The sequence below is a fragment of the Stegodyphus dumicola genome, chromosome 12 (assembly GCF_044657685.1).
Source record: "Stegodyphus dumicola isolate Sdum_Otavi_A_Nest chromosome 12, ASM4465768v1".
Classification (NCBI taxonomy): domain Eukaryota; kingdom Metazoa; phylum Arthropoda; class Arachnida; order Araneae; family Eresidae; genus Stegodyphus; species Stegodyphus dumicola.
The window spans coordinates 80,203,684-80,224,159 of NC_140779.1; the positions used below are offsets into that span (position 1 = coordinate 80,203,684).

The 20,476-nt window shown below is 31.1% G+C and overlaps 1 protein-coding gene across 9 annotated transcripts in view; it reads left to right on the top strand.

Annotated features, from left to right (window-relative positions):
- The window catches only part of LOC118187366 (uncharacterized), a 554,527-nt gene that overhangs the window by 482,107 nt on the left and 51,944 nt on the right, over positions 1-20,476 (top strand). For all 9 annotated transcript variants that reach the window (XR_015038239.1, XM_085806623.1, XM_085806627.1 and 6 more), the window contains 3 exons: positions 6,656-6,772; positions 7,802-7,861; positions 11,811-11,900. Coding sequence is in view for 8 of the 9 variants with exons in the window: in XM_085806623.1 (XP_085662749.1) it covers positions 6,656-6,772; positions 7,802-7,861; positions 11,811-11,900 (267 nt within the window). In the remaining variant the exon portion in view is untranslated. The remainder of the gene's footprint in view (positions 1-6,655; positions 6,773-7,801; positions 7,862-11,810; positions 11,901-20,476) is intronic.

The following is a 20,476-nucleotide window of genomic DNA, read 5'->3' on the forward strand; positions in this document are numbered from 1 at the left end:
ATTCATTATCTCATATGATACGTAGCACTGGATAATATCTGTTCGTTACTTAAATGATACCTTGAATTACAGATATGTTGTCTTATTAAACAAATGACTTCCATATCAAGCAAATGCAAAGATGTTAAAAATGTTTCAGATAATATTGACTCTATAATACTCATACCCTAAGAAATTGTCTCAGCAATTTTTATTATTTAAACATTTATTTTTGCGTACTATTTTGAATTAAATACACTCATGTCCATAAATTAAGGATAATTCGGAGTCACGCGGAAATCGAACTCTAAAATAAATATATCACCTGCAAAATCACTACACACATCTTCAAGAATCATATGCAAATTTCAGGAAGTAACCAGATGTCACCGATGGTACGTCACAATGACGAGAGTATAAGAGAGTGATATATAAGGAATACAGGCAAAGAAGTAAAATTGTTCGCAGACGCTTTATAAGCATTTCAGTGCAATAATCGAATAGTTATGACACAAAGGCCGCATATGGATGATTTTTTACGTGATAGAATTATCAGCCGTCTGGAATGTGGGCGTACCCAACTGGAAGTATCAGACGAACTTGGAATTGCCCAGAGTGTCATCTCCAGGCTTTGGCAACGATTCCAAGATGATGGTAATGTGAGTAGAGGTTACAGCACAGATCGCCCCCGAGTTACAATGCTGAATGAGGACCGGTATTTGGCAGTTACTGCCAAAAAACAGGCGGAGCACAGCCTCACACCTGTCTCATCAGCTCTCTTCAGCCACTGGTACGACAATTTCAAGGCAGACTGTGTACAGATGCTTAGGGCAGATTGGTCTATATGCTCGTAGACCTGTCAGATGCGTTCCACTTACTGCAACTCACTGTCGCCTGCGGTTAGCCTGGAGTAGAGAGCATGCATTGTGGACACCGCAACATGGGCTTGTGTGATGTTTTCCGACGAGTCCAGGTTTAGCTTGCAGTCTGATTCTCGAAGGACTTTCATATGGAGAGCTCCAGGTACCCGTTACCACCAAGAAAACATCATTGAACGACACCGTTACGGTGGTGCAGGAGTGCTTGCTTGGGGTGGAATTATTCTGGGTTTCAGAACTGACCTGCATGTTCAAATTGGAACCATGACAAGACAAAGCTATCGGGACGTCATTCTGGAGCAACATGTACGTTTGGTTCTGGGCGCCATGGGCGCACAATTTGTGTTTATAGATGACAACACCCGTCCTCACCGTGCAAACATCGTAAGCGAATGCCTTCAATCGGAGGATATCACCCGTATAGACTGACCAGCATTCTCACCGGACTTGAATCCAGTACAGCACGTGTGGAACATGCTTGGCCGACGAGTTGCAGCCCGTCAACCTCCTTTTACATGTCTACCGGAACTTCGGAGAGCATTGCTTTTTGAGTGGTGTAATATCCCCCAAGATCAGATCGATAATTTGATACTCAGCATGCCTAGGCGTTGTACGGTATGTATTGCATCGTCTGGGAGACATACAATGTATTGACAATCATACCAATCATGTAATATTGGTTTTTTGTAAATAGGTTTTTTTTTTTGTAATTTGCTCCAGGGAGAAAAAATTGTAATTTTTTTAATAATATCAAACATACAGCATCTTTTTTTGCTCTTTACCTTTTGTTTAATAAATAAGCTTTACAAATAAGTCAAATTTGTTTTGCTTCTAACTCTTCCTTTGCCTGATTTTGCATTATCCTTAATTTATGGACATGAGTGTATTATAAGAAATATGATATATGACATTTAAAATAAATCTGTGAATAGTAACATATTTATAACAAAATGAAGCCTTCAAACACAGATTTGCAAAATATCAGAGGAATTTGACAGCAAAATTATGTAAAAAAGCGAACGTATTGCTCACATTGTTGTATATTGCTTTGAAACTGCCTTGTTTTCCTAAGGACAGTGAAAAGAACGGGATAATGTTTGCAATATGTAACAATGATACTTATAAAGATAATATTCATATCCAAGTCAATACTGGTATGAATTCTCTTTGTCAGTAACGCATGTTGAATACCAACGTGAATGCGTTCAATGAAAGAAAAATTACAGTTAATACTTCTAATGTACTTTAAAATATTAAAATGTGTTGTAAATCAAAATTTGAAAGACATGAATAGGGAAGTCCCAATCATGAAGAAATGAAAAAATAGTAAATTTTTTTATGCACCTAAAAAATTTGAACAAGCATTTCTTTAATATTTGTGATTCAAGAAAAGATTCAAACTAGCCATATTTCTTCCAAGTAGCGAATTTGAACCGTATGTAAATATTGATGGTTAACGCATCAATAATGTGATTGAAATAGTTAAAAGTGACTGATGTGTCTTAATGAAAACTTTCTAAATTGAAAATTTTGCATAGTATTAGGATTCTTCAAGATATTTTCATCGATATGAATTAAAAAAGTAATTGTGTACGAAATAAATCAAATATTTGACTACGAAAACATTAAAATTTCCATGAAATAAACCGAAGAAATTTCTTGGGTAAAAACATGCGTTTGATTTCTTTCTTTTAAGCCTTATGTTTGATGTCACACTATTATTTGCGCGGTCATCCCCCTAAAATGATTTGTATAAATCCAGCTAATATAGTTTCAAGGGTCTAGCTAGTAACTAATAACTGAAATGAATCTATATATTTTGCTTTTAAATCACTTAGTTTGTTAATTAATAACAATAAATTGGAAAGAAAAATTAAATATTACCTTACACTTTGCTGAACGACCAGCCCCTGCCGCGTGGAAGATAAAAAAAATTTCAATTCAGTAATACCAATAGTTTTCTTTCACATTGCTGAGTTTATTGATTAAATTCGAAAGAAAAATATATTGAATTTTGCCGAGAAACAATACACTTCTTTCATATCACCGATTTGTCTGATTAAATTTAAAATAGCTTACGTTTTGCTCAGGGGCAGCAAGATAGCATAAGATAATAAACATTAAACATAAAAAAAAAATCTGAAAGCTTTCAGATTTGACATTACGCCCAAAGGGAATTTTGTTAACCTTTCGTGTGTTACTTTTATTTATTAGTGTTCTTTGCACTTAAACCATAAAAATTCAGTTCAATAGCAATATCGCAAAATAATTTTATATCTTTAGAATTTCCGATACACAGTCTCGCGCGCTGGAGATAAAATGGTGTTTTTTTTTTTTTTTTTTTTTTTTTTTTTTTTTTTTTTTTTCCGTACAGTTTTGCCATTGCTTTGAAGTGTTACAAAATATAATAATCGATAATAAACAAAATATCGATAATAAAACAAATTCCAAATTCCAAAGTAGGGCTTCCAGATCTGATATTCGGTGGAAGATTATGCTATTCACAATTTGATGGCTCTAGGTACCGTTGTTTTATCGCAATGCGAGAAACTTTTATACATTTATACAGATTCTTCATTATTTAATTTCTTTAGCACATTTTAATTATATATTATTATTTAGTGGCAGCAATTTGAAAAGAGAACCAACATTTAAAGTTTTCAACGCAAAATTCCAAAACGAAATAATAACCCCTTTGGGCTAAAAACGGCATTCTGTTGCTTCGTGCAAAATTCTGTAACAACTTTTGAAACCACGCATTGTAAATATAAAATCATATTTTCAAAATTAATAATACTATTTGAAAAGTTATGAAAAAATGAACAGCTTACAGAAAACACAATTGACCAATAAAAAAAATTACAACTTCCCTTTTTCAATCTAGTGTAGTTATTTTTGAAGTCCTAATTTTGATTCTAAAAGAATGACTGTTATTTGCTGAAATTGAGATCAGGGCTAAAGTTCTGAAGTTGAGATCCCTGTGACGTAATTTTGAGTTGCTTCTAGGCTATTTTAAAAAATATCTTTCACAAACAAAGCAGTTACCCGTGCTAAAATTATTGCTGACAAAATAATTATCTTGTCCCAAATTGCTAATGCTGCCGTCATCCTTCGACTGCTAGTTACTGTGTTAATAACTTCAATTTAACTAAAAATTTGAAAGATTATCACAGAAAAGGAAGGTTAAGATAAGTAAGATGAGAATCAACCTTATTCGTCTTATTCGTTTCTTTCAAAGTTCGTTTTCATAGCTGGGGAATCTGAGACATGAATGGCTGAAAGCAGTTTAGTTAATGTTTTCATGTACACCAGCGGTTCTCAACCTTTCGACCAACACGTACCATCTAAATAAAAAATTGAAAACTTTAATACCGCCACAATATTTTTCAATGATTATTTTTCAATTTCTTAATAGAAAAGTTATAAAAAAGTATATTTTGCCATTTGCACAGCCTATTGACTATTTGTATTAAATATGGACACATAAAAACTATTAGATTAAAGATTGGTTACCATTTTAATTATCAAAATTTAAGTTATAATCCTTTAATTCTAAAACTTATTGTAAATTTAGGCCGGTTTATGAGAGATCAATTTCTTTAAGTCTGGTCTTATTTCACTTAGTTTTGACCGCAAATTAGGATCCACTTTAAATTTTATTTTGCATTTATTTTTCAAATATAACATGGAAGAAAATCCTTGTTCACACAAATAGGTCGGGCAAAAAGACAGTAAAAATTTAAATCAAATCAGGTTCAGGCAAATGTTAACAAGTGTCTTATTGTTGAAATCTTCAGTTAGGAAATTTTTATTAAGTTTTTTTTCTTCACGAAATTTTTTAATTTATTAGTTAAAAATACTTTGGCGTACCACCTGATTTTCTCTTGCGTATCACCGGCTGAGAATCGCTGATGTAGATCATAAAACTTAGACTAAATAAAAAGACCTCATAAGTCTATTAAACTTTCATTAAATAAAAACAGAGATTTAAGTGACTGTAAAGGGCATATGATCATATATATTAGATTGTGGATCAAATGTGAAAAGCCATCTGGAAAACAGAAGAAACACTTTCTTTGACACTCATTAAACAGCCACATTATGCAGTGCCATTATCATGAGGGTTTAAAATAAATGCATTATAGCAACAGTAAAAGATCTTACTTCACATACGATTTGGGGTTTTTTCAGCATATGGAGTATATCATAGGAGGACAGGAACATACAAACACATCGGCCGAATACATAATTGTGCTTGAATGAAAATCCTCCCTTCAGCCATCAACATGTTTTGAAACAATGTTTACTTATTTCAGATTGATAACGAACTATGTCATTGTACCAGCATGAACATTAGCCTACAGTTTTCTTCTAAATCAATTAAAACATTATAATGGACTAATTGTCAGACCTTGAGTAGTATACCAAAGCGATGTACATTAATAGTTAAAGAACAAGTGTTTTCAATTAGATAACCATATTCTATGTAACTTGAAACATATTTAAAATTAACTTACGAATGTAAAATGTTTGATAATTTTCAATTTTATCTCATTATTTTCTTTAAAATTTAAAAACTTTGTAATTTACAAGAATTATAAAAAAAATTCTTATAGTTTTATATGTGTATAGTATATACATTTTAGTTTTAAATGTTTATAGTGTAAACTTTATAGTTTCATTTCCATTTTCTAATCCGTAATATTTACAACAATACTGGAGTTTTAAATCATAAAATTCTCCTCAAATAGATGTATTATTTATTAATGTTAGCATTAAAAATAACTTTTCAAATGCGTTTGCAAAATGCAAGTTTTCATTAGGCGTTGCAAAACTTTTGCACGCAGCTGTTTTTAACGAATTTTCAAAATAAAATTCCAACACTGATATCGTTTTGATTGCTGGGATAATTATGATATACATCCTACATCATCTTTGTATTAATGGAAGATAACATTCGCTATATTTCACAAAGGATAATTTAAGTTCCAATTTAAACAATTTTAAAATTTCTAGTATATATTCTTGGATAGATCAATAAAAAATCCTTCACTATTGTTTTATAATTTACAACAATCATCATACAGAAATGTGAGACTAAAAATATAAGACTAATAGAAAGGTTATAGTATAATCAGAAATTAGGGTGTCATCCAGGCTGAGGATCGCGTATTTGCTCCTTCACCTGCCAATAATTTCTCATTATGTTCCCCCATAACATCCGCTAATTTTTGATGTGAAAAACATCCACTACAGAGCTACTTCAACATATAATATGAATTTCATTGGAATAATTTTAGTTGCTATGGCTATATTTGGCAATATCTCTTTCTTTAAACGTAATTTAACATATTTGTTAATGCTAAAAATTATGTATAGTCGTAATACATGTTAACATTTTAATATAATTCCCCAGTTTTAATGTATGCTATAAGAGATTATACATTTTTGCAACGTAATTTGTTTACCTGTAGTGAAGTTAAAACCTCACACCGCTGAAAGTGGAAACTTAAAAGAAATTATGAGGGTTCAGTTATTAAACTACCGTTTATTAAGGATTTTCTCAATCTGTGATGGTTTCTTGATTTAAAATATTAACTCCTCATACTTGATTATTTTATTACATTAATACATGTTAAGAAGCATATTTTCACTTTTTGTAATATATTTTATAATTATAGCAAGTGAAGTTTTATTTATTTATTTTTATTTTTATTTATGTATTTATTTTATTTTATTTTATTTTATTTTATTGAAGAAACGTTTTCTTAACACAAGGTTACTTTTTTCATTTACAGATGCATGCAGCCAAAAATGAAAAGTCGCGGAAGGGAAGGACGTGAATTAATTCATTGCCCTACCCCCGGATGTGACGGCATGGGACATATATCCGGAAATTACGCAACACACCGAAGGTAAGAAAAAAAAGCATTAATCTCGATAATTAAAGCACTAGAAGTGCTCAGTTCCCTATATATTCTTTTCCATTTTATATGATGTATTAAAATATAATCCAAAGCAAATGATAAGTGAAATTACAAAACAATGTTTCACAAACTTTTTAAGGTAATGAAAGAATTAAAACAGTTTTGAGTTTTTGAGGGGGGAAATGCACAAAAATTATTACAATAGAAAGGAGGTTAATCTAACGTGATTTTTTAAAATGTAGATTTATTAATTAAAACCAAATTATGAATGCTCTTTGTAGAACAGAAAATTTTGATATACTTAGATTAAAATTAGCCCCTCCTCAAAAAAAAAAAAAAAAAAAAAAAGACTGAATTGATGTAGATTTAAAGTAAGTGCATGGATTTTAAGGGCAGACATAAGTAGCTCTTCTTTAGAAGATAAAAATTTTTATCATATGCACAATTTTCGTTCTTAAGAAAACAATCTGAGAATTTAGATATATTATTATGAGATTGATACCTGAAATGAATTTATATTTCAGGAAACTACTTCTCTTATGTTTCACGATTAGTCCTATATTTATTAGTATCGGTTTGTAAATTAGATACAGTCTTTTTTTGACTATAAACTAATATTCACGTTATTATTAACACATACTGAATGATTTTCGCATACGAAGTACAAATTACCCTTAAGATAATTGCTACTAGTTTTCAAATTTATTTTTGGTACCATTAAATATTTTTACTATGATAAAATTATATATTGCATCTTTAAATTTAATTAAATACGTTTTTATTAATACACTAATTTCGAAATTTTCTATGAATGTTATAACTGTATCTGCGACAGAAGGAAGAAGCAAAACGTTTGATAAACAAATAAACAGACTACTACTGAAAAATCAATAGTAATATTTTTGTTTTAGATTATGCGTGCAAATATGCAAGTGTTAAAAACAAAAGTGCAAGCGTAAAGTTGTATAAAAGAGTAATAATTATTTTACTCACTAATTTCAAGACCTTCATTTTCAGCCTATCTGGTTGTCCACATGCAGATCGATCTCAAATTCAAGCCCAACACCAGGAATTAAAGTACGTATAACTAGAAGTGGATTTTTAAAGTAGAAATTTTAAATAATTATTCTGACTTGCAATAAAAGAATTTTTTAAAGATAAAAGATGCTCTTTTTATAATTTTGGACAGTGAATTAAGAAATGGCATTAAAAATGTTGCACCGTACAATTTTTCTTAAGCTTAATTTTATTTTATTTCATACTAGATATTTTAATGTTTATTTTCTGTAATTATAAAGCGAAATTTAAATTCATTGTGAAGAAATTTCATGAACGAAGCTAAATAGATAAACAGTGAATTAAGTATTTATTACACATTTAATAATACGTTATGAAATTTATATATATGTTTAACTTATTATTACTTTAAGAAAAACGTTTTAAAGTAGTTCATCTATGTAACATGTTTTCATTAGATGTTCATCTACATAACATGTTTTCATTAGGCGTTCATCTACATAACATGTTTCCGTTACGCGTTCATCTATATAACTGTTAGTTTTTAAAACTATTCAAAGTTCAAAAAACTTAAGATTACTTGAATGAATTGACTCACACAATACATAAAATAAGAATACAAAAATCATACATAACTAAAACTTTAAATTTGCGGAAACTTTAAAATACTGACATCACTCTTCGATTAGCAGATTTATTTATATTTATTTCTAATATGAGTAGAACAGTAGGATAAATAAAAAAAAAACTTTAGCACTAAAACCCTTAGCTTCTAATAAATTCCTCCTACAAGGCAATAAAGCAATTCAAGTTAAGGTCTTGTTAGCAGAGAAAATTTCTTTTACCTTTGCTTCATGGAAAACTGTGTTTAATAAATTTGCAAAGGCTTTAGAAAAGGTCGTTATTAGTTTTATATACGTAAAACAGATTCCATTTCTTATCAGAAGTCAACGTCAAGATTTTCCTTTATCTAATAAAAGAAATATATTTTATTTCGAAATTTAATCATTTTTATTTTTTAAAGCTGCTAAATATGGTAAACTACTTCCCTTAATTTCAGGATCACGAATTTAATCCTGGATCTCCGAGCTAAATGTATATTTTAAATTTTACCTCTCATATTCGATTGTATTAACAATGTAATTTTTTTCAATTTATTATTGCAAATATTTCTTCTAAGTTAATTTGAAATTAACACTCTATTGTTTCAAAGATGTAACTGAACTTACATCCCTGAATTACTGACTTCTTTGATGAAATTTTGCATCATTTGTCTAGAGTTAAATGATGCAAAATTAAAGACTTCTGCGATATTTATTTTGATTACCTTCCCCACACAGCATTCCTATTGAAAGTGGCAAAACTGCAGTCTATTTCTATTTAGAACTTATTAGAACTATTTAGAAGAAGCGTATTAGGCTTCAAAATGTCTGAGTTTTTGATAGAATTGCAGCGATTTTTAGAGGGTATTTCTCTTGAGACCAGAGTTATTTTTCTTACAGGTGAAAAAAGAAAACGTAGCTGTAGCGGTAGATAACTTGTAAAATACCTGTTAGCTTTTAAGGAATGTTGGAAACATAATCTTTTTCTTATAAGCACTTGGTAAACCCTTGTTCCATGTCTACGAATGACTAAAAATTTCATTGCGGCTGTGCCATCAGTTCCAATGATGATGTCTTATTTTAGTTGCTAGATTTGTATAGGCCTTATTGAAATAGAATTGTAACTTCAAAATTCAACATGACAACACATTGTTTGTGGATGTAAAATATAAAGATCCCAGTAGCTACAGTTTTTTTAATATGACATAACTTTCGAAAAAAACTGGCTACAGAAAATCTAACTTTTGCAAGTGAGGCAGGCTTCATGCTTGCGTCATCTGCGAATTAATAGAAGTAACTAATTGAAATATAGTTTCATCCAAATGATAACAGAATAATTAGCACAAATCTGTGTTCATCACTGCTTCGAAAGATGTGTAGAGACATTAGGATTTTTTGGAAAAGCCGGCAAGATGAAACATTAGCAATCGCCTTCCCCGGGAATCGAACCACGGACCTCTGGAATACCGGCCCAGAGTGCAGAACCACTACACCGCGAAGGCCCGCCAAGAAGGTGGGAGAAATACCATATATACTCCCCCTTTTAAAGGGCAACTGGGGTTTTTAGGAGACCCAATCGCCAAATCCTAGGTGAGGAGAATTTAGTTCGGGTGCCACTGTAGAGACATTAGATATTTTTTGGAAGCAGGCAAGATGAAATTTGAGCAATCTTCTTCGCCGGTAATCGAACTGCGGACCTCTGGAATACCGGCCCAGCGTGCAGAACCACTACGCCACGAAGGCATGCGAAGAAGATAGGAGAAATACCTTATAGATGTAATATTGAAATAATTTCTTAAAAATTAAGTCCAAAGCTTAAACTTAATGCTATTTAAATTTTAAATCACAGTCCAATCTCATTTGACCAAGAAGACTTACTGCTCAGTGATGTTCATGCTTATTATGTCCAAGTTTGGTAGTGAACTGAGCTTAATCATGGAACACCATGTTGAAAGCGTCGGTAGTAATTCGTCTTCATTATAATGCAGAGGGAAAAGGTTTGATATAACTTTCACACATTGTAAGCAGGACTCTCTCAATGTTTCGACCTTGATTGCAATAGTTTTCCTTGCAAATTTTATCTTAAATAAACTATGAAATTTCTATTTATAAGCACTGAAGATTCATACGCTCATATACTTTGCTAAAAGATGTGCATTTTATGCAGGTAATGCACTATGATAAAATATGCTTCAAGGCATTTCAGTATTCTTGATAATTGATGAAATAACGAATATATCATGTGCAATAAAATGAGTAATACTTTTCAAGGCATTAACTATAGCTTTCTGGATTTAAAAGACGAATTAATTTCATAAATGTTTGTTACATATTACGGGTTATATTTTACAGTTTTTAATTTATGAAATTTCCATTTATTTCTTATAAAGCTAATTTAATAACTTACAGTCAGAACTAGTTTTTAAATTTTTCATTTATTCATAAAATTCCAAAATAATTGTTCTTTGATAGTACAAGTTAATTTATTAACATATACAGTATAAAAGTGAAGAACCTTGGGTATCAGAATTAGTTTTCTATAATAATTTGATTTTGCTTTCGTATGATATACTGTCACAGGAAGATACTGCTTTTATAAACTGAAGTATTCCAAATGCTTAATACTCTAGCTTAAATTCTAAATTTTTATTTAGTTTCGTTTGCGTATAATATTTTTTCAAGTAAATGCAACTTAGGCAATGATATCCGTGAAAGCTATTTATCGTATCAAACTAAGTATAATAATAAATAATATACTCAATACGGCGTTCAAAAATTCAAAATTTTACATAAATATTCAGAAACTTTAATACAATTTTCATATTCATAATTATATTATGCAATTTCTATTAAAATTAAGTGTTTTAAATATGATGATATGGAACTGCATGAAATAATAAAACTTTCTTTTCTAATATTTCACTGTATCTTAATATCCTTCTACAAAAATTAATGACTATTTAAAAATAAATTCGGTATTTCTTAAATACCAATGCGTTTTAAAGTACCTTTATTATATCGTATAATGAGAATAAAACGCTTCTTTCCATAATTTAAAAGCAATGTAGTGTTTTATAGTTTGGTAACAAAAAATTAAAATTCATCAATGTATATGAATGACGGAACTGGACACCAAAAATACTAATTGAGGAAATCAAATACTCGCGAACTACACCAAAAAACGATTTTACTGAATAATTAAAATAATTTAAATACGATAAGTACTATTAATACTGATTTCATTTTATCTAAATATGAAATAATATTCACTGTCACGTTATTCGTTTCTCCTGCATTATTGATCATTCATGTAAAAATTATTTGATTTCAGCAGATTTAACCTTTAAAATACGAGTTCAGTGTATCTTGCAGTTTTTTCATTAACAGTATTTATTATTATTATTTAGACCCAACTTGTGCTACAATGAGAAATCCAGTGGGCAATGGTATAGGTATCCAAGCAGCCAGCATGATAAATCAATGTCACCAATTCTCAGGTATCTCTATTGGTGGTTACTATATTTTTAATCAAGTATTTTAAAGCAAAAATAATACTGTTTATAGTAATATAATGTGGTACTATTCCGTTTTAGGGACCGTAAAAAATTGCAGCGAAAATATATGCGCAAAAGCGCCAAATCTAGCAAACGCGCTCATTTAACCGCTCGCCAAATCTAGCGAACGTGCCTAAATGCATAAATTTAGAGTTCTATACTTATAAGTCGCCATTGAAATTTTTTTAATTCTTTTCTAATAACGCTATGGATTTAACAATTAGGGAATTGCCCAATGACGAAAAGTCTGCAATAAAGAACACGCATCATTTATGATAGAAAATTATGTTCGACAACCACGAGATGAAATTATGCTTTAGCGGTAACTCAGTAGCAAAGGCGGTACAGGAAAGAAACCCGTAATGAGAGGAAAGAATTAAGAAGTCGAAATTGGTTCGAAGGATCGAAACTCTCCTACCTTGCAACCGTTAGGTTCATCTACTTTTGGTGTCAGAAGATGACATCTATTGAATTTTCTGGACTCCAGGTGAAGATGAACCACAATACAACTGTAGACTGGAACAGTTACATGCGTGAGCTGTGTGCGTAAATTTATTTACTCGGCCTAACTTGAAAATCGGCGGATGGGGAAAAATTATTGAAGTAGACGATAGCCTTTTCAGTAGAAGAAAGAGTAACGTTGGACCCACAACGAGCTTTCGGCGGCCTATGCAGAGAATCGAGTGAATGTTTCTTCTTAATCGCTGTTCCAGAACGATCGGCGAAAACTTTATTGAACGTTATAAAAGAAAATATCGCAAAAGAAAGCATATTTTAGACCGATTGCTGGAAATTATACAAGTCGTATGAACTGCAAAATGCCAATTTTGAACATTTTACTGTCAATCACAACTACAATTTTGTGGACCTCCGAAAGTGAGTGTTATAGACAAACAGTAGAGCCGTTGTGAAGCAGTGCTAAAGGGTGTAAAGTTTATGTACAGACGCTTGCACAAAAAACTGAAATATTCCCTGATATGTTGGAAGACATAAAAAAATTTACATCCTTAGTTAAATTTCAGGAATTCTTAGCCTTTTGTTTATAAATTATAATAACAAAAAATGTATTTACATGAAATTAAGCTTTCATCTAAACTGAAACAATAATCTTAGATAGTTATTTACTATTATGCTTCCTTTCTTTCTTTAAGGTTACCGTAATTATTTTTGCCAGCATTGGCATCAACAGTAGTTTGGCGATTTTTTACGGCCGTTATAACGGAATTGTACCTATAATGCTAATACAGATATTCGTTATTCATTTGTTGCTTTACTTTCTGGGCAAGCTATTTTCAAGTTACACAATTCTTTTTAATTTATTTTCTATTCATAACATTTTTTAATTCTAAACTAGCATCTTGTCTTTATTTTGATATCAAATGAATTAAATTTTCCCTAATTTTGTTTTATAAACTTATTTCTCTGAAGTCTGACAAATTTTCTTACTATGTTATTATAGTTTTAATCTAATGTCTAAAATAAAATATAATAGTTGAATCTGCTTAATAATTAAAATTTAATCAGTTTGTCTTTGGAAATTATATTGAACTGTATAGAAAGGCCAAGAATGGTTTCATATAATTTTCAATAATTGTTACAATAAAAACAATGAAGCTTGATATAATGAATTTTATTGTTTCCTTATAAGAAGGCATTAGTTTCATAAAACGACGAAACGAAGAATTAATATTTGCTGAATAGCAGTGGTTCTCAACCTTTTGACTAACGCGTACCATCTTAACAAAAATTGAAAACCTTTAGTACCACCACTACAAAGTACTACTACCAACACCATTCTTGAGCAAAGCGCAGATCGCATAAATTTACGAGTGTTAGAGAAAAAAACTTAATCAGGATGTTGAGGTTTTAATTTTTGAATTTAATAGTTAAAAATACTTTGCTTCCTTGCGTACCACCTACTTTTCTTTTGCGTACCACCGGTTGAGAATCCCTGGTTTATAGCATTTTGTTGAGGGCATTTTCTAAAGAAAGTTATTACTGCGAATACATGGAAGTAAACTCAACACACATTGCTACTATAATAGTATATACTGTACGAAGAATTTGGTGGACCTATGTCTAATATTAGACTCTAACAGTTATGACATGAAGTGGATCGTTATATAAACTAAATTTGTACTGAACCATAATGTACGAATACATGGAAGTAAACTCAACACACATTGCTACTATAATAGTATATACTGTACGAAGAATTCGGTGGACCTATGTCTAATATTAGACTCTAACAGTTATGACATGAAGTGGATCGTTATATAAACTAAATTTGTACTGAACCATAATGTACGAATACATGGAAGTAAACTCAACACACATTGCTACTATAATAGTATATACTGTACGAAGAATTCGGTGGACCTATGTCTAATATTAGACTCTAACAGTTATGACATGAAGTGGATCGTTATATAAACTAAATTTGTACTGAACCATAATGTACGAATACATGGAAGTAAACTCAACACACATTGCTACTATAATAGTATATACTGTACGAAGAATTCGGTGGACCTATGTCTAATATTAGACTCTAACAGTTATGACATGAAGTGGATCGTTATATAAACTAAATTTGTACTGAACCATAATGTACGAATACATGGAAGTAAACTCAACACACATTGCTACTATAATAGTATATACTGTACGAAGAATTCGGTGGACCTATGTCTAATATTAGACTCTAACAGTTATGACATGAAGTGGATCGTTATATAAACTAAATTTGTACTGAACCATAATGTACGAATACATGGAAGTAAACTCAACACACATTGCTACTATAATAGTATATACTGTACGAAGAATTCGGTGGACCTATGTCTAATATTAGACTCTAACAGTTATGACATGAAGTGGATCGTTATATAAACTAAATTTGTACTGAACCATAATGTACGAATACATGGAAGTAAACTCAACACACATTGCTACTATAATAGTATATACTGTACGAAGAATTCGGTGGACCTATGTCTAATATTAGACTCTAACAGTTATGACATGAAGTGGATCGTTATATAAACTAAATTTGTACTGAACCATAATGTACGAATACATGGAAGTAAACTCAACACACATTGCTACTATAATAGTATATACTGTACGAAGAATTCGGTGGACCTATGTCTAATATTAGACTCTAACAGTTATGACATGAAGTGGATCGTTATATAAACTAAATTTGTACTGAACCATAATGTACGAATACATGGAAGTAAACTCAACACACATTGCTACTATAATAGTATATACTGTACGAAGAATTCGGTGGACCTATGTCTAATATTAGACTCTAACAGTTATGACATGAAGTGGATCGTTATATAAACTAAATTTGTACTGAACCATAATGTACGAATACATGGAAGTAAACTCAACACACATTGCTACTATAATAGTATATACTGTACGAAGAATTCGGTGGACCTATGTCTAATATTAGACTCTAACAGTTATGACATGAAGTGGATCGTTATATAAACTAAATTTGTACTGAACCATAATGTACGAATACATGGAAGTAAACTCAACACACATTGCTACTATAATAGTATATACTGTACGAAGAATTCGGTGGACCTATGTCTAATATTAGACTCTAACAGTTATGACATGAAGTGGATCGTTATATAAACTAAATTTGTACTGAACCATAATGTACGAATACATGGAAGTAAACTCAACACACATTGCTACTATAATAGTATATACTGTACGAAGAATTCGGTGGACCTATGTCTAATATTAGACTCTAACAGTTATGACATGAAGTGGATCGTTATATAAACTAAATTTGTACTGAACCATAATGTACGAATACATGGAAGTAAACTCAACACACATTGCTACTATAATAGTATATACTGTACGAAGAATTCGGTGGACCTATGTCTAATATTAGACTCTAACAGTTATGACATGAAGTGGATCGTTATATAAACTAAATTTGTACTGAACCATAATGTACGAATACATGGAAGTAAACTCAACACACATTGCTACTATAATAGTATATACTGTACGAAGAATTCGGTGGACCTATGTCTAATATTAGACTCTAACAGTTATGACATGAAGTGGATCGTTATATAAACTAAATTTGTACTGAACCATAATGTACGAATACATGGAAGTAAACTCAACACACATTGCTACTATAATAGTATATACTGTACGAAGAATTCGGTGGACCTATGTCTAATATTAGACTCTAACAGTTATGACATGAAGTGGATCGTTATATAAACTAAATTTGTACTGAACCATAATGTACGAATACATGGAAGTAAACTCAACACACATTGCTACTATAATAGTATATACTGTACGAAGAATTCGGTGGACCTATGTCTAATATTAGACTCTAACAGTTATGACATGAAGTGGATCGTTATATAAACTAAATTTGTACTGAACCATAATGTACGAATACATGGAAGTAAACTCAACACACATTGCTACTATAATAGTATATACTGTACGAAGAATTCGGTGGACCTATGTCTAATATTAGACTCTAACAGTTATGACATGAAGTGGATCGTTATATAAACTAAATTTGTACTGAACCATAATGTACGAATACATGGAAGTAAACTCAACACACATTGCTACTATAATAGTATATACTGTACGAAGAATTCGGTGGACCTATGTCTAATATTAGACTCTAACAGTTATGACATGAAGTGGATCGTTATATAAACTAAATTTGTACTGAACCATAATGTACGAATACATGGAAGTAAACTCAACACACATTGCTACTATAATAGTATATACTGTACGAAGAATTCGGTGGACCTATGTCTAATATTAGACTCTAACAGTTATGACATGAAGTGGATCGTTATATAAACTAAATTTGTACTGAACCATAATGTACGAATACATGGAAGTAAACTCAACACACATTGCTACTATAATAGTATATACTGTACGAAGAATTCGGTGGACCTATGTCTAATATTAGACTCTAACAGTTATAACATGAAGTGGATCGTTATATAAACTAAATTTGTACTGAACCATAATGTACGAATACATGGAAGTAAACTCAACACACATTGCTACTATAATAGTATATACTGTACGAAGAATTCGGTGGACCTATGTCTAATATTAGACTCTAACAGTTATGACATGAAGTGGATCGTTATATAAACTAAATTTGTACTGAACCATAATGTACGAATACATGGAAGTAAACTCAACACACATTGCTACTATAATAGTATATACTGTACGAAGAATTCGGTGGACCTATGTCTAATATTAGACTCTAACAGTTATGACATGAAGTGGATCGTTATATAAACTAAATTTGTACTGAACCATAATGTACGAATACATGGAAGTAAACTCAACACACATTGCTACTATAATAGTATATACTGTACGAAGAATTCGGTGGACCTATGTCTAATATTAGACTCTAACAGTTATGACATGAAGTGGATCGTTATATAAACTAAATTTGTACTGAACCATAATGTACGAATACATGGAAGTAAACTCAACACACATTGCTACTATAATAGTATATACTGTACGAAGAATTCGGTGGACCTATGTCTAATATTAGACTCTAACAGTTATGACATGAAGTGGATCGTTATATAAACTAAATTTGTACTGAACCATAATGTACGAATACATGGAAGTAAACTCAACACACATTGCTACTATAATAGTATATACTGTACGAAGAATTCGGTGGACCTATGTCTAATATTAGACTCTAACAGTTATGACATGAAGTGGATCGTTATATAAACTAAATTTGTACTGAACCATAATGTACGAATACATGGAAGTAAACTCAACACACATTGCTACTATAATAGTATATACTGTACGAAGAATTCGGTGGACCTATGTCTAATATTAGACTCTAACAGTTATGACATGAAGTGGATCGTTATATAAACTAAATTTGTACTGAACCATAATGTACGAATACATGGAAGTAAACTCAACACACATTGCTACTATAATAGTATATACTGTACGAAGAATTCGGTGGACCTATGTCTAATATTAGACTCTAACAGTTATGACATGAAGTGGATCGTTATATAAACTAAATTTGTACTGAACCATAATGTACGAATACATGGAAGTAAACTCAACACACATTGCTACTATAATAGTATATACTGTACGAAGAATTCGGTGGACCTATGTCTAATATTAGACTCTAACAGTTATGACATGAAGTGGATCGTTATATAAACTAAATTTGTACTGAACCATAATGTACGAATACATGGAAGTAAACTCAACACACATTGCTACTATAATAGTATATACTGTACGAAGAATTCGGTGGACCTATGTCTAATATTAGACTCTAACAGTTATGACATGAAGTGGATCGTTATATAAACTAAATTTGTACTGAACCATAATGTACGAATACATGGAAGTAAACTCAACACACATTGCTACTATAATAGTATATACTGTACGAAGAATTCGGTGGACCTATGTCTAATATTAGACTCTAACAGTTATGACATGAAGTGGATCGTTATATAAACTAAATTTGTACTGAACCATAATGTACGAATACATGGAAGTAAACTCAACACACATTGCTACTATAATAGTATATACTGTACGAAGAATTCGGTGGACCTATGTCTAATATTAGACTCTAACAGTTATGACATGAAGTGGATCGTTATATAAACTAAATTTGTACTGAACCATAATGTACGAATACATGGAAGTAAACTCAACACACATTGCTACTATAATAGTATATACTGTACGAAGAATTCGGTGGACCTATGTCTAATATTAGACTCTAACAGTTATGACATGAAGTGGATCGTTATATAAACTAAATTTGTACTGAACCATAATGTACGAATACATGGAAGTAAACTCAACACACATTGCTACTATAATAGTATATACTGTACGAAGAATTCGGTGGACCTATGTCTAATATTAGACTCTAACAGTTATGACATGAAGTGGATCGTTATATAAACTAAATTTGTACTGAACCATAATGTACGAATACATGGAAGTAAACTCAACACACATTGCTACTATAATAGTATATACTGTACGAAGAATTCGGTGGACCTATGTCTAATATTAGACTCTAACAGTTATGACATGAAGTGGATCGTTATATAAACTAAATTTGTACTGAACCATAATGTACGAATACATGGAAGTAAACTCAACACACATTGCTACTATAATAGTATATACTGTACGAAGAATTCGGTGGACCTATGTCTAATATTAGACTCTAACAGTTATGACATGAAGTGGATCGTTATATAAACTAAATTTGTACTGAACCATAATGTACGAATACATGGAAGTAAACTCAACACACATTGCTACTATAATAGTATATACTGTACGAAGAATTCGGTGGACCTATGTCTAATATTAGACTCTAACAGTTATGACATGAAGTGGATCGTTATATAAACTAAATTTGTACTGAACCATAATGTACGAATACATGGAAGTAAACTCAACACACATTGCTACTATAATAGTATATACTGTACGAAGAATTCGGTGGACCTATGTCTAATATTAGACTCTAACAGTTATGACATGAAGTGGATCGTTATATAAACTAAATTTGTACTGAACCATAATGTACGAATACATGGAAGTAAACTCAACACACATTGCTACTATAATAGTATATACTGTACGAAGAATTCGGTGGACCTATGTCTAATATTAGACTCTAACAGTTATGACATGAAGTGGATCGTTATATAAATTAAATTTGTACTGAACCATAATGTACGAATACATGGAAGTAAACTCAACACACATTGCTACTATAATAGTATATACTGTACGAAGAATTCGGTGGACCTATGTCTAATATTAGACTCTAACAGTTATGACATGAAGTGGATCGTTATATAAACTAAATTTGTACTGAACCATAATGTACGAATACATGGAAGTAAACTCAACACACATTGCTACTATAATAGTATATACTGTACGAAGAATTCGGTGGACCTATGTCTAATATTAGACTCTAACAGTTATGACATGAAGTGGATCGTTATATAAACTAAATTTGTACTGAACCATAATGTACGAATACATGGAAGTAAACTCAACACACATTGCTACTATAATAGTATATACTGTACGAAGAATTCGGTGGACCTATGTCTAATATTAGACTCTAACAGTTATGACATGAAGTGGATCGTTATATAAACTAAATTTGTACTGAACCATAATGTACGAATACATGGAAGTAAACTCAACACACATTGCTACTATAATAGTATATACTGTACGAAGAATTCGGTGGACCTATGTCTAATATTAGACTCTAACAGTTATGACATGAAGTGGATCGTTATATAAACTAAATTTGTACTGAACCATAATGTACGAATTCAATTATTTTTAAGTCCAGGAAGGACAACTTCTTCGTATGTTAAGAGCAACAATCAAAGGGATGGCCAGTCCGAAGTTAAAAATTC